This window comes from Haliotis rubra, unplaced genomic scaffold, assembly GCF_003918875.1.
Source record: "Haliotis rubra isolate DU_JTF1 unplaced genomic scaffold, ASM391887v1 Scf63, whole genome shotgun sequence".
Taxonomy (NCBI): Eukaryota; Metazoa; Mollusca; class Gastropoda; order Lepetellida; family Haliotidae; genus Haliotis; species Haliotis rubra.
The window spans coordinates 2,403,759-2,417,617 of record NW_025767335.1 but is presented as its reverse complement, the minus strand read 5'-3'; the positions used below and the strand labels follow the sequence as shown (position 1 = coordinate 2,417,617).

General features: G+C 38.5%; 1 protein-coding gene across 1 annotated transcript; it reads right to left on the bottom strand.

The window, feature by feature from the left end:
• Positions 1-1,422: 1,422 nt before the first annotated feature.
• LOC124256533 (28S ribosomal protein S36, mitochondrial-like) lies at positions 1,423-11,026 on the bottom strand. The gene is made up of 4 exons (XM_046690518.1): positions 10,934-11,026; positions 6,087-6,141; positions 5,130-5,302; positions 1,423-1,671 (listed from the first exon to the last, which is right to left on the bottom strand). Exons 1-4 carry the CDS (start codon positions 10,964-10,966, stop codon positions 1,654-1,656), a joined length of 279 nt encoding a protein of 92 aa, XP_046546474.1. The 5' UTR covers positions 10,967-11,026; the 3' UTR covers positions 1,423-1,653.
• Positions 11,027-13,859: the final 2,833 nt, after the last annotated feature.

The window sequence follows — 13,859 nt, the reverse complement described above, 5'->3', positions numbered from 1 at the left end:
GAGGTGCTGGGATCGAGCCCACCTGTGATCGGGTGTAAAAACCTTAGTCAACTTTGTGTGCAGACTTTTTCAGTGTTGTAACAACCCCTAGTGTACAGTACACAACCCTGTGCACTTAAGAGCCCACGAATCCGTTGGTAAATGACCAGATGGTTGCCACATAAATACGTGCAAACACCTAGTTGCGGGTACAGCACCGTGCAGTAAACTTGGACAAAGTACTGTGACTATGTGTCCCAGTCCACACAGCTGTGAATGGGTACCTCGTATGGATGGCAAAGCCACATTAACGCCTAGTGGCTGCAAGAGTTGTATAATCCCCAGGGAGTTGAGATTGATAATATGGTCTGTCATTTGAGTTTGATATCCAATGATGGAGGGAAAATCAAAGCGCCTTTGAGCAGATGAGCTGGATATTGGCACTATACAAATATCCAGTATGATAATAATAACAGTTCTATCTTTGCAGAGTTAATATTTAACGTCACACTGGCAATTCTTCAGCCATATCGTGATTGACCACTGAAATCAATGAGACAGGATGTTAGCTGCATAAGGCGGGACTTGGCAAAGTTCTATGTAGTAGACAAGCCAGTGATTGATATTATGAACAACCTCTTCCGTCGTTAGGGGTAAATGACACGCAATGAAACAAGTCACAGAGGCCAACAACCAGTCCAGGCAGTTGACACTTACAGGAAGTATTTGCACTTGGGACCTGTTAGTATGCACTCTCCTACCCAGAGTTCCATGCGGCCAGCCAGCATAGCACTTCTGCCACAGGCCAGAAAGAATGATTCGTCACATCTTACACAGTCCATTCAATATAATGTACATATTTCTTAACTCTTTTATTTTTGATGAGTCTACACATCAAATTACACATCTTTGTTAGAATGGTTTAGTTTCACTGAAACGTGTAACACTAATTCGATTTGCGTAGCGATCCTTTTTTACATGGGTTGTACGGCTCCACGTGCTGATCCAGCCAGCCCCTTTGATATATAAATATGTATTGTCATAAACCTTACTGTCGCAGTTGTAGAAAATTATTGATGTAACAATGTAAAACATTATGAAGACGGCGCCAAATCGCTTGCGTTGGGCCAGTATCTTCTTACGAATATGCATGTTTGTCTACAAACAAGAGAAAAGTCCGGTCACGTGATATGCAAATTAGCCTGTGGCAGTAATGTTATGCTAAGTCATCGCTGCACTGGAGTGTGGTTATTATGCTCACCTTGAACTTCTTCAGGTGTTTAGCTTGATTTTGATAATTTGACAAACCTTGAATCCCAAATGACAGCAGCAACGTCCATATCTGTGTGTTTTCTTTTTATTAAAGGTCTTTGGATGATCTCTTTGAGAATATTCCAGTATCAAGATCATGTTTTATACAGGACAAAAAAGAAAAATTCAGAGAACACTCATAACATTTTATTATAACAAACATTCATTCAGTCATACATTAATTACAACATCAACAGCCTTATCAAGTACTACGAACACACCACCATAACCATTCACAGAAAGTTAAGTTACTTCCAATCTTGGTACTCTGATTGTGAAAATATGAGGTAATTCTCTATGGAGTGAGCTGTGGAGGAGCTGTGTGGAGGAGCTACATGAAGCACAGAGTGGCCACACATCACATCACACTTGGCCGCCTTTCTGAAACACAAAGTAACAAGTTTGAAAATTGAAAAAGTCCAAAAGTTTGAAAATCATCTGTCTCTGACAAGGAATTAATGGGAATGAGTTGGCATTAACCAAGTGTGATCAAGATGTATCACCAATCAGGATTCAAACTAACAACCTGGGGAGTCCATATCAGGGCGTCCGTACTTAATTCTGTGTTTCTCATCGCCTGACTGTTCCAAGATTGGGGCGGGCGGAAAAAAAAAAGGCAAAAGAAAAAAAAATACTATTCAATATTCAAATATGAATGTATACTCACCTTTTGCACGGAGAATCATGGTAACGACAATACAGTTTGCCCCGAAGTTCCCTGCCAGTGTGTATGTTCACTGGTAGGGAACTTGGCTACAGTAAGAGTGGAGTCTTTATGATTTTTGAGACAGAAACTTTATGATTTCTGACAGAGTCTTTGTGATTTGTCACAGAGTCTTTGCAATGATATGTGTTTTAATAAGATAAAATGGTAATTATAGCTTTAGTTTGTGATATTAAAGACTATAAGTTTCCTAAACAACACATAATATCATCATCATCATCATCAACTAGGAACTTATATAGCGCAAGAATCCAGTCAGTATAACTGCTCAAACGCGCTTTGAGAGAATGCATGTCACATGTATCAGCAAAGTCCACTCGGTCTAGGCGTATGTCTTTGAGAATAAGTGAGTCTTGAGATTGGTTTTAAAAGTGGCCAAGTTATTTATAAGTCTCAGTTCTAGTGGCAGATCATTCCAGATTCGTGGAGCTGCTCTGGCAAAAGATCGATCTCCATAGGTGGTGGTCCTTGCATGTGGAACACACAGCATTGAGTTGTCTTGCAACTTTATAATTTACTTAAATAAATATAACAATAGCATAGATATAATTTTTATCATAACTTGCAATGAAAGTCATTTTGATGATAAATATGAGTAAAACACCCAGATTAACAACCCTTGAAGAACTGGATTTTCATAACGAATTATGTCAGTCGCCCAAATGAACAAGTCATAAGATAAGATGATTTCTTTATTATCTCAAGGGAAATGTGTGCATCAGGTACAGTTCTCCATTCTATATTACCCGCAAGCGATTGCAAGTCACAACATCATTACCTCTCGAAATGGAACCTTTACAAAGACCCATTCACAATGCTTAACTCACATAGTCTGTACAGAAACAATTATTTTCAGAAGAAGAAAATTTAGTCAATGTTCATGATGATTTTGATGATGATTGTGATCTACACATTGTTGTAGATAAATGATGACTATCTGTCAATCATAAATAGACTTCAAACTGTAAAGTGTTGTCTCATGTAACGCAATGTGTGAATAAACACTACAAGCTTGAAGGAACAGACTGTATTGTTACATCCCTGCTCAAGTGGTGATTTATGGCTATTTTAATCCCATAAGTGGATTCATTAAATTGGTTTTTATTGAACTATATACTTCCGGAATATTGAAGTAAATCTAAGCATAGAGAAAACTATGCCTACAGGACATATAATGATATATTGTACCTTACCCTCGCCTTACAGATGCTAAGATCACAAAGACTCTCACTGTAACCAAGTTCCCTACCAATGATACACGATATTGTGGAGTTGACCACCATATTTGCACGTGAAAATCGCGAAACTCCTAACATTGCTGGATCGTAAATATTAGTGGATGTGAATCATAAATCGTGACAGGGAGTAGAGATGCAAGAGTTGCTTCATTTTAAATACCTGCTGAAGATTCATTTTTCGTTTTCCAATGAAATTTAATACATTTATAACTCAATTTTTATTTTTTCTTGTGGTGAAACATGGGTGGTGTACAATTGAGAATGGTCAGCGCAAAGTTTAGAAATAAAAATAGTTTTTTTTATTGTATGGGCGGGTGGGATTTTTACGGGCGGTGGGAGATGAGAAACACAGAATTAAATACGGACGCCCTCATGTAGTCCTCAATGAAACACAGAGGTACAGATAAGCTGCGTATCTGCGTAAATTACACAAATATTTATGTGAAAACTCAATTCCTGCTAAGTCTGTTGCGTACTAGTACGCTTGAATTTTTGTAAATACTCAAAAATGTGATCTTACATGCGTACACGCGAAAATATGAAATCTTACCTTGCGTACAAGTGGATAGATAAAATAACTGATGTATACTGGGAGGTTCTATTTCAGGACATAAACTTGACAACTTGCAGTCTTTCTTATCGTTTCTCATATTACAGATCAAATATATATAACAAACACTAACATTAATTTTTTTTATAATTAATGGAAAATGGCAAAATACCCAAACGAGTACTGGGGGTGGGGTGGGGTGGGGGTGGTCCCCCAGCAATTTTGCACATGAAAATATGTTGAAATTATGCTTAGAAATTATAGAAAGATTTATGTGCACACATCATGTGTGTGTATGTGTGGATGCTTGTCCTAGTTCAGACTGACACAGGCTTTCTTGGCCACCAAGATACCAGTCTGCAGTTTAACAAGGATAACCTCACATAAACTTAGCATACTGACTCCAAATTAACCAGTCCTTTTATCATCCCCTTGATGACAAGCACCAGTCAGGGAAACAAGCAGTAGCATCTTTAGGGACCATTCATAATTTATGGCCAGGAGGGGTGATGATGATGATTTTTATAGAGAAGCATGTTCAATGTCACACACACACGCCCACACACACACACACGCACACACAGACACAGACACACAGAGACACCTCTAAATAAGTGACACCCCACCTCCTCCTCCATGCCGTACAAAATCAATGCATACCCCCTCCCAATGTGCAAAATTGCTCTCTCTCGCTCTCTCTCTCTCTGATGACCCCCCTACACACACACCCCACCCCCTACCTCCCCAGAACAAAATGGATGACCCCTCCTTAAAATCATCATCACCACCACCCCCACCTAAGCCATAAATTATGAACTGTCCCTTAGGTATGACATGGTCATGTATCGAATCACAGACCTTCTGATTTCTCGGCAGACACTGTTCATGAGAGTGCGTGAATTGGAAAAGCATTACAGTCATATCGGGGTGACACCTGAATGTGGAAGTAAAACCTGACCTGATGCAAGTGTCAGATGTTTACTGCTATTGTGAAACCCATGAGCACTGATAATGCTGACAAACCTAGAAACCAGGATTTAAATCCTTGATAATGTTGAATGTTCAGGGAAACAATTACACAGTCTAGTTAAACCAACTCGTGTAACTTTTCAATTTAAGCAGTCAGATAATGATGACCATACGACATACATGACATCCTCGAGAGGGTGTGTCTTGATGTACCGGTCTTCTATTGGACTCTACTCACTTCTTACCGGAAATTCAACCCTCTTATTCCACAACCTTTAAACCTTGTTAATGAAACTGTTCAATAACACATGCACTGAATTTCACAATGTGCTTTACTCAACAAGGTGAAATTTCTTACCTCTATATATTCCATTTCATCTAGGGATATAACTTTCCGATGGTATTTCAAGGGGAGATCACTATATTCAAGACCTGACCCTCGAGCTCCTCGGCCAATGGGCTTGCTGTCTGCTGGTGGTCTTGCTGGAGAAGATGCCGTGGCTGGGGGGGATGCAGCTGCTGCTGCTGCACCTGACATGCACAACATATAACACAACTGTGAGTGAGGGACACTATTGATGCTATAAAGAATGATAGTATCATGTCATGACAGCTTTGTATTGGGAGAGTGAGTAAATGAGTGAGTTTAGTTTTACACAACACTCAGCAATAATAGAGCGAAATGGCGGCGGTCTGTAAAAAATTGAGTCTGTACCAGACAATCCAGTGATCAACAACATGAGCATTGATCTACAGAACTGGGATATGATGACATGTCAACCAAGTCAGCGAGCCTGACCCCCGATTCCGTTAGTCGCCTCTTACAACAATCATGGGTTACTGAAGATCAATTCTAACCCGGATCTTCACGGGTCAGTATGGGAAGAGAACTGTGATGCAGGTCGCCATATTTGCTGCTTGGCTGAAAGTTGAAGCCCAAGAGAGTAAGTGAGTGAGTATGGTTTTACGCCGCTTTTAGCAATATTCCAGCAATATCACAGCGGGGAACACCAGAAATGGGCTTCACACATTGTACCCATGTGGTGAAGCCCAAAAGAAACTGATACAGTGCTGACAAACCAATAATGATAATCAGTGTCAATCTTTGGTATCAATCAACAATCACTGGATTATCTGACACATATATTCAATCACTATTGCTTCTCTGCATCATGAACTACAGCAACCTCCAAACGAACAACATGTCCTTGTTCCACTGACATGTTAAAACACTGACTCATGTACATGAAAAGACATTCTGATGTACAAAAATACCTGTAACTTGATTAAGATTGGACAATCGTAACAAACCTACCTGAGGGAAGAATTCTGGATGGAAACTTTATCAAAGGCACATGTGGTTTTATAGTCTGGAAAATAGAAGCAGGTAAGTGAAAGTAGAGGTAAATAATATGTAGCAACATTACATGAACATCACAACTGACAACAAACACGAAAACCAACGCTCAATGAACAAAGTAAACTTACAACTAACATGTATAGTCTGTTTGGCTCAAAATGATACTGTTCCCACAACAGTTTACTGTTATTTTACTTTGCATGGAAAATCAAATCAAAATGATGATAGTTTGTTAAGTAACTTTTTCATTTTGGAGACAAACATTATGAAACTTTTTCCAGAGTTGGTTTGATGTTTTCAAAACATTCTGTGTTGAAATGAATGTTTAATCATGAACCCAATTGGAGTTAGATTGTGATTCATCTGTATCATATTTACCCAAACAGACTAAGACAAAGTATTTGTCAAAGTACAGGATTTGCAAGATTCATAGGGCAACAGTTACTTTACGTAACAAGGACCACCAAAGCCTGGGCTAGAAATTAACGCTGAGGTACATGGTTTCAAGGTCAGTCAACAGTGCTTTGAACAACATCTGTAAGAGCTAATCTCAGTAACTAATGCCCATACTAATGTTTTGACTGAGATCTGTGTTTGATACAATGAACTAGGGTGTATTTCCATGAAACAGGACAACAATTCCCATAACTTACATTCTTTGTTTTCAAAATTTGTCTTCTGATTGAAACAAGGGGAATATAGCAGTGTAGGAAACATAGCCCCTCCCAACGTCCGAGACGGGTGAATTTATGGAGGACGGGTTAAAAAAATATCTAGTCCGTCCTCATGTCGGGTCAATTTTAGCAAACCAATGACATATATATAATGATTATAACCTTTTTGAATATTTACTGCCGAAGGTGTTTTATTTATATTTGGAGGACAGGCTAGATTTTGGCAGGACTGGTAAAAAATTTGACCTGCCAGTCCTGTGGACAGGCTAGATTTTCTACATCTTTCCTACACTGAATATAGGAAGAGAGTAGGTGCCACTATTAGCAATATTTCAGCAGTATCATGGTTCGGTACACCAGAAATAGTCCTGGCGCTTCATACTAATGGGGCAAACGCTTTTACCAATGAACTACCTGATGGTCAAATTAGTAGTTGCTTCATTCTAATACAAGAGTTTAGTCCAAATACACCACGGCCTGGTCGCTGGTGATTGATCGATGAATTGTATTTTTACAAGGTTTACATCAATTTGAGGCAGACAGTTATATTTGTTAAATGTAGGCTTGGCTAAAATTGCAAAGAGCCAATCAGGGCAGGGAGTTGCTGTTGAAGGCAGCTCAAAACCATGGTGTAACTATACAATACACCACGGCTGAGATCAAAGGGACTGCAGTTGGAGCATGGTTCAATACGAAGAACATGGACTGAAAACTGTATACCAAAGACAAGACATTTTGCAACTGTGGCTGTAGAAGAGTGTTTCTTCACAGAAATATTATATAACTACATAACCTTATAATTTATACTTACAAATAAGGCCTTGTCTGTAAGTTTGTTAAACAAGAACATCAGCAACATCGTCTTGCTTATTTCACCAACATCAATATTATTTTCTGCAGTGACTTGCATTAAACAAATAATTCTTTCCCTATGCAAATTTGCACTGCTTCATAAATTTTCCGCAAAAAGGTAAAGGTAAAAAAAATATGTCCAGACAGATGAAATAACAAATTGATGAAGATGATTGGTGTCTTGTGTCCAAGAATGGACAGTATTACTGATTTACTGCAACCAACATGCTTTTCAAATATATGCATTGCAATGCAATATTTTTTCTAAGGACATATTGGTATACTGGGTATAAAAAAATATATTAGGTTTTGGCATTATCTGTATGGTTTAGAGGAATACTGATCTAGAGCAATTCTACGGGAGTGGTTGTTGCTTGTGTTATTGTTTTTTCCACCTGGGTACCTAGATGATATCATAGCATTTTTAACTGATTCACAACCTCTGCTGTGCCATCCTTAACCATCTGGATACCAGAGGGACATATATGTCCTTCCTCTTTAACCCACACTTTGAAGTCAAATAAAATTGAAAATATATCACGCACACAAATGTACTTCACATTTTGTAATTCTCTGGGAAATTTGTTATTTCTTGATATCGTCCACTATCGTCTTAGACAAAGCAGAAGTGCTCAAAACGACCTAACAAAATTGGGTACATCATAAACGTCGTTATTTTGGACACATTACAAAAGTGCGATTCAGAGCATTATTTGACTTGTGTTTTTAAATGTAAAAAATTGACAATTACTCGAAACAGAGACCATATTATATATTATATCTCTGCTCGAAAGCTTGAATTCCTCAAATCACACAAATTATATGAATAATATCAGACATTTACCGGAGCACCTTTAGAATACAGCACCACAACTTCTCGTGAGGACGATCTCTGCCGTAGGTCACATGTCATAAAGACAAGCAACCAGTTTGTGAGAACCCGTCGGACGCGAACCCGCGACCTTTGGATTGTTAGCTCGACACCTAACCGACTGAGCTACGTCCACACTGTTGCACAAGGTGCAAATTTATCGAGTCATTCCTGTGACGTCACGGAAATGAACGGAAAGAGTCGAATAGGTCACGGACAATTACGAAGGTTACGGGTAGACTTGGTGTCTCGTGGATTTTATTCTCCTGGACAATTGCTCGAATGGATCCGATGCCATTTGGCACACTCGGCCCCATTCCGTAATCTACAAATTAAGGTGTGGCATGGAATGAGCCGATATGCCTCAAACTGAAAAGGGTTGTTGACGCCAGGCGTCAGACGAGATTTCACGGTGCATGCATGAATGACGCGATTTATATAAATCGGTGATTTTGTGACAGAAAAGTGATGTAGGGGAACACTGTAAGGATAATGTGGATCACACTAAGGAACGATGGAGACATGAGCATGTGTAGTGACGCACGAGGGTGAGTTAGCCTTCTAATGATTACTGAACAAAATTTTATGTTATGCGGTGAAAGAGGCTTTGAGTGCAAATTCCAGGCCAATTTCCATTAGCCCAAAATTTCAACATTAACCCATTTCATAATGTACTTTCGATGTTTTGGTTTCCGCTTTTTGTGTGAAAAAAGTATTAAAATGCAAAAGGAAAACAACAATGGTACTCACGTATTACACCGGACATGTACCTGCTATATTGGATTAGGTCCCTAACCCTAACCCTAACCCTAAACCCTAAACCCTCAGCCCTAACCCTAACCCTAACCCCTTGAAATATTCCTAATAAATAGAATGCATTGACCGAACCACCGGACATGTACCTACTATATTGCATTAGGTCCCCAACCCCAACCCTAGCCCTAAGCCCTAGCCCTAACCCTAACCCTAACCCCAATCCCTTGAATTAATCCTAATAAATAGAATGCACTGACCGAACCGGCACAAACACAACTGACGTGTCTAGTGTAATGCATTATTACCGCTTCGAAAAATAAAATACTAATAAAACACTTTTCTATGTAATGGTGCAAATTACTGAATGACAAAAATATATATGTAAATTAAAAAAATTACAAAATACAAAATACACAAAACATAACACCTCAGCAGCCCGTAATACAAATAAATATGAGCGTATTACTATTAGTGAAAAAAGAAAAATATTTCAAACTGGTGCTTGCAAAATATTGCGCATCCGCCGGTATACAACTACTGGAAACTCTCAACATCGTTGGGCTTATGCAATGACATAGCTCGTAGAGATGAAACACCAGTGAGCGGAGCTTATACGCACTCGCTGAGCCAGACAACCGTGTTGCCATGCAGGCGTCATAGGGCATTGTATCCAGAACATGCTTTCGAACAAAATCACATTACATTACGTAAAAGGGTATTATGACGTATTTTTAAAGTTTGTGGTGCTGTATTCTAAAGGTAGGCCCATTTACCTTTATTGACATTTACCTTATCTGTAAATATCCACATAAAAGAAAAATATTCCTTGCACATGCATCTGGCAAAGAAACTATTCAACAGGCTCATATTGTAATTGAATATCTATGCATCAGAAATTACTTGCACTGTAGGGATACTGTATGTTAAAACAAGACAATAACCATCATTGATATTTACAAATGTTGGCATCTGATTGGCATTCAACGCTCTTTTTGTCTGCTGTTAACTTTTTGAGTGAGTGACATGATTAATAATTGTTCATGTTATAACTGAGACAGTGGATATCCTAAGTGTCCAGAATAGGAAAAGAGAATTTTTTTTTAAATATTTCCTCTAGGTTTTCTAAAAAAACAGGTTTACCCCCTGCTTGACCACATGTCCACTGACCAACTGCTTAAGTATTAACCCCCTGGTCAAAACAAGAGTGACAAGCACTAAGGTTCTACATGGTCAAGATATGCAGTGTGGGTAATAAGGCCTGGTCTATCATATTATACCTGATTTTGATACTATATCGGCATTTGGCCCAAGACTATATGGTATCTGTAGAGTGTCACTCGCTGTCAAACTGTGTTGGTTCCACTCCATTGCTATTCGAATCTCAGATGGTTACCTGTATTGCAAAATATTGCAATAACATATATTTGCCAATACACAGCCCTACTAGGCTGTGTCAGTGAATGACATTGAAGAGCACGACATGAGCTGTTAGAAGTCAAATAGTGAAAGAATGTGGAATTAACTGACATATCACTTAACTAAACATTTCTTTGAATCAGAACATCTCATGTTCAAACACACGCTTTAAGCTTGAAAAAAAACAGACACTCAGAACACATCTTATGATACATTAGTAATCGCTAAGTTACCATCAACACTGTTCTCGCCGCTGAGGCAGCCATCTTGGCAAACGAAGGGAAGTCGGGGAAGGGAGGTAATTGGTGGGGAACAGGTCAAAATAGCCACACGAAAAAATGGCCACACTGACCCTAGTGAATATGGCCACACAAAAAAGGTCAAAATGGCCACAACCACTAGTCAAAATGGCCATACTATAAAGTCATCATGGCCATAGAAAAAGAAAAAATGGGCATACATTAAAAAAAAATATTAATGAGTATTGTTCTTGAAATGCTTTCTTAATTGCAGTAAACCATGCTTGTCGTAAGAGGCGACTAACGGAATCGGGTGGTCAGGCTCGCTGGATTGGTTGACACATGTCATCGGTTCCCAGTTGCGCAGATCGATTCTCATGCTATTGATCACTGGATTGTCTGGTCCAGACTCGATTATTTACAGACCGCCGCCATATAGCTGTAATAAATGCTGAGTGCGGCGTAAAACTAAACTCACTCACTCATTTTCTTAATTGATACTTTGAGATTGTTACTTATTTAATATTTTGAGATTTTTTTTTATCCTTTACTTTGAGATATTTTCTTATGTTATACTTTGAACTGTTTAATTACTCCTCGCAATGTTTTCTTAATTAATACTTTTAGATGTTATTTCACGACCCTTGATCATTTGTGTTTTGATAACATGACAATAAGTAATTGACTTATAAATGTCATGACTTAGTGTCATGATACTTTACTTTATAATGCTGGAAAGAACTTTGCTGGATATCACTTCCCTTTAACATGGCTGTTAAGTGTGTCAAGTTACAAATGTACGAAGACCGTCCGGAAAACCAGCATGCAATTGATTGTGATGGCTGTAATGGGTGGACTCACATGTCACAGGACTTGTGATACCGGGGTGTTAAGAACTGACTACATCTACAGCTTGTGGATAGTGGAGCTGACTTTCCCTTCACATGCTGCAGATGTTCCGACCATGGAAACTCATCAATTCAGATCGAAGTTGGTACATTCTCAGTCGCACTAGGAAGCTCTGCTGCCGAACTTGCCACTTCAAAAATATGCATGTGGAATGTGGTGGTGTGGAAGAAGTCGTCGATGTCGCTGAGAGGTCAATGGAGCTGTCCCTTGAGGAAGACAAAGACGAGACTCCTGAAGTGGAAGAGCAGTTCACCCTTCTCAAGACCGACTCACAGAAGGGAAAACCCCTACTGATGGAGTCTATTGGATACACATGCATATGCCCAAAAGGTATTTCCCTGTTCTCAAATATATAAAATAATAGTAATTCATTGTATAGTTTGGCATGAAATGCATGTGGACATGGTTTTTTGTAAATATCTCTTCATCCAATGACCCAATCGATCCCAAACTGTCAAGTGGATGTTTTGTCAGACAACCTAATCACATTGTAAATCACCGATTTTATGCATTTTTATTAAAGAATCTGTCTATGTAACTGTCAACAAAATAAACAGCAGAACGCAGACTGCTTGCAGAGGGAGGGAGCCAATGACCTGTAACAAGCTTAAAGTTATATATTTACATCAAAGGTGTCACACACAAAAATATCTAAACTTTCAAACAGTTTCAGGGAATATGTCTAAAAAAACTCTCCTAAAACCAGGGAATATGTATAATTCCTGAAAAGTTTAGGTATTATGTATATTCCCCGAGTGAATCACTCAATCAGACATTACACATATTACCTGAAAGTTTCAGGGATTATGCATATTTCCTGATTATACATATTCCCTGTAACATATATACACTTTGTTATGGGATGTAAATATAATATATACTTTATAACGTATCGTGATATATTTATCAAGTTTATTTTCATTGGCTCGTTAATTACTAATCAACATGTGATTACATACATTGTGTAACCTTAATTAAGATGTGAATCCAGAAGTACCTCCTTAACTAATAAAGTCGTAATTGATCAGTTAATAGTGACTCTCTGTGTTTATTGTAATTGTTCGTATACTTTTCAAGTGAAGGAAGCCGCCATGGCAAATCGCCAGTCTGGACGCTCCTTTGCTGAAAAGACCATTTGTGTCCATTTTGATTTTTTTGTGGCCATTTTGACTTGGATGTTTTATGCCCATTTTAACTTTTTGGTATGGCCATTTTGACTAGGGGTTTGTGGCCATTTTGACTAGGGGTTTGTGGCCATTTTGACTGGGGGTTGTGGTCATATTGACCTGTGGCTATTTTGACTAGGACCCAACTGGTGTAGCCTTCTCTCAAAATATTGTCTGACTTGTGTTCGTTCTACGAGTGAATGAGAAAAAAATATGTTTTTATGAGTTGAACACATAAGGAGTTAAATGTTTATAGTTATGAGTACCTGGTAAGATGCGGTATGTAGACTACACAAGTTAACCCGTGATATCAGATACATTTTTGGCTTTTCATCTGTACACCTATCATCTGATGTGACCTAGAAGGATGTATTATAAACTACATGTTTGTATAAATGTGTGAACCAATATAATTCCTGTCCTTTTCATTATATAGCACAGGTAGGTAGGTATCACGCATATATGTATTATTAAAATATCAGTACATACATTAAAGACATGATTCTAAAGCATTGCTTGTATGAGATGAAACATCAGCTCATAGGAGATATTGCTATCACAATTTGGGGAAATTTATTTAATCTAGTTTAAAATTGACAAATCTAAACACGTTATTCTTTTCGCAAATCTTTCACTTTAACATATTTTCATTGCTTTTATCGTAGCAATGCCACAAATCACACAACAACGCATAGGGGAAATCTCCTGCTCATACTTTGGTTGGTTAATTGGTTTGTTGTTTAACGCCGCACTCAGCAATATTCCAGCTATATGGCGACAATCCAGTGATCAATAGGATGATCATCGACCTATGCAATTGGGATACGATGACATGTGTCAACCAA

Coding starts and splice junctions, on each gene's coding strand:
- LOC124256533 (XM_046690518.1), bottom strand. CDS start 10,966: ATGGCTGCCTCAGCGGCGAGAACAGTGTTGATG. Junction 6,142..10,933: donor CGGCGAGAACAGTGTTGATG/GTAACTTAGCGA, acceptor TCTATTTTCCAG/ACTATAAAACCACATGTGCC. Junction 5,303..6,086: donor ATCCAGAATTCTTCCCTCAG/GTAGGTTTGTTA, acceptor TGTGCATGTCAG/GTGCAGCAGCAGCAGCTGCA.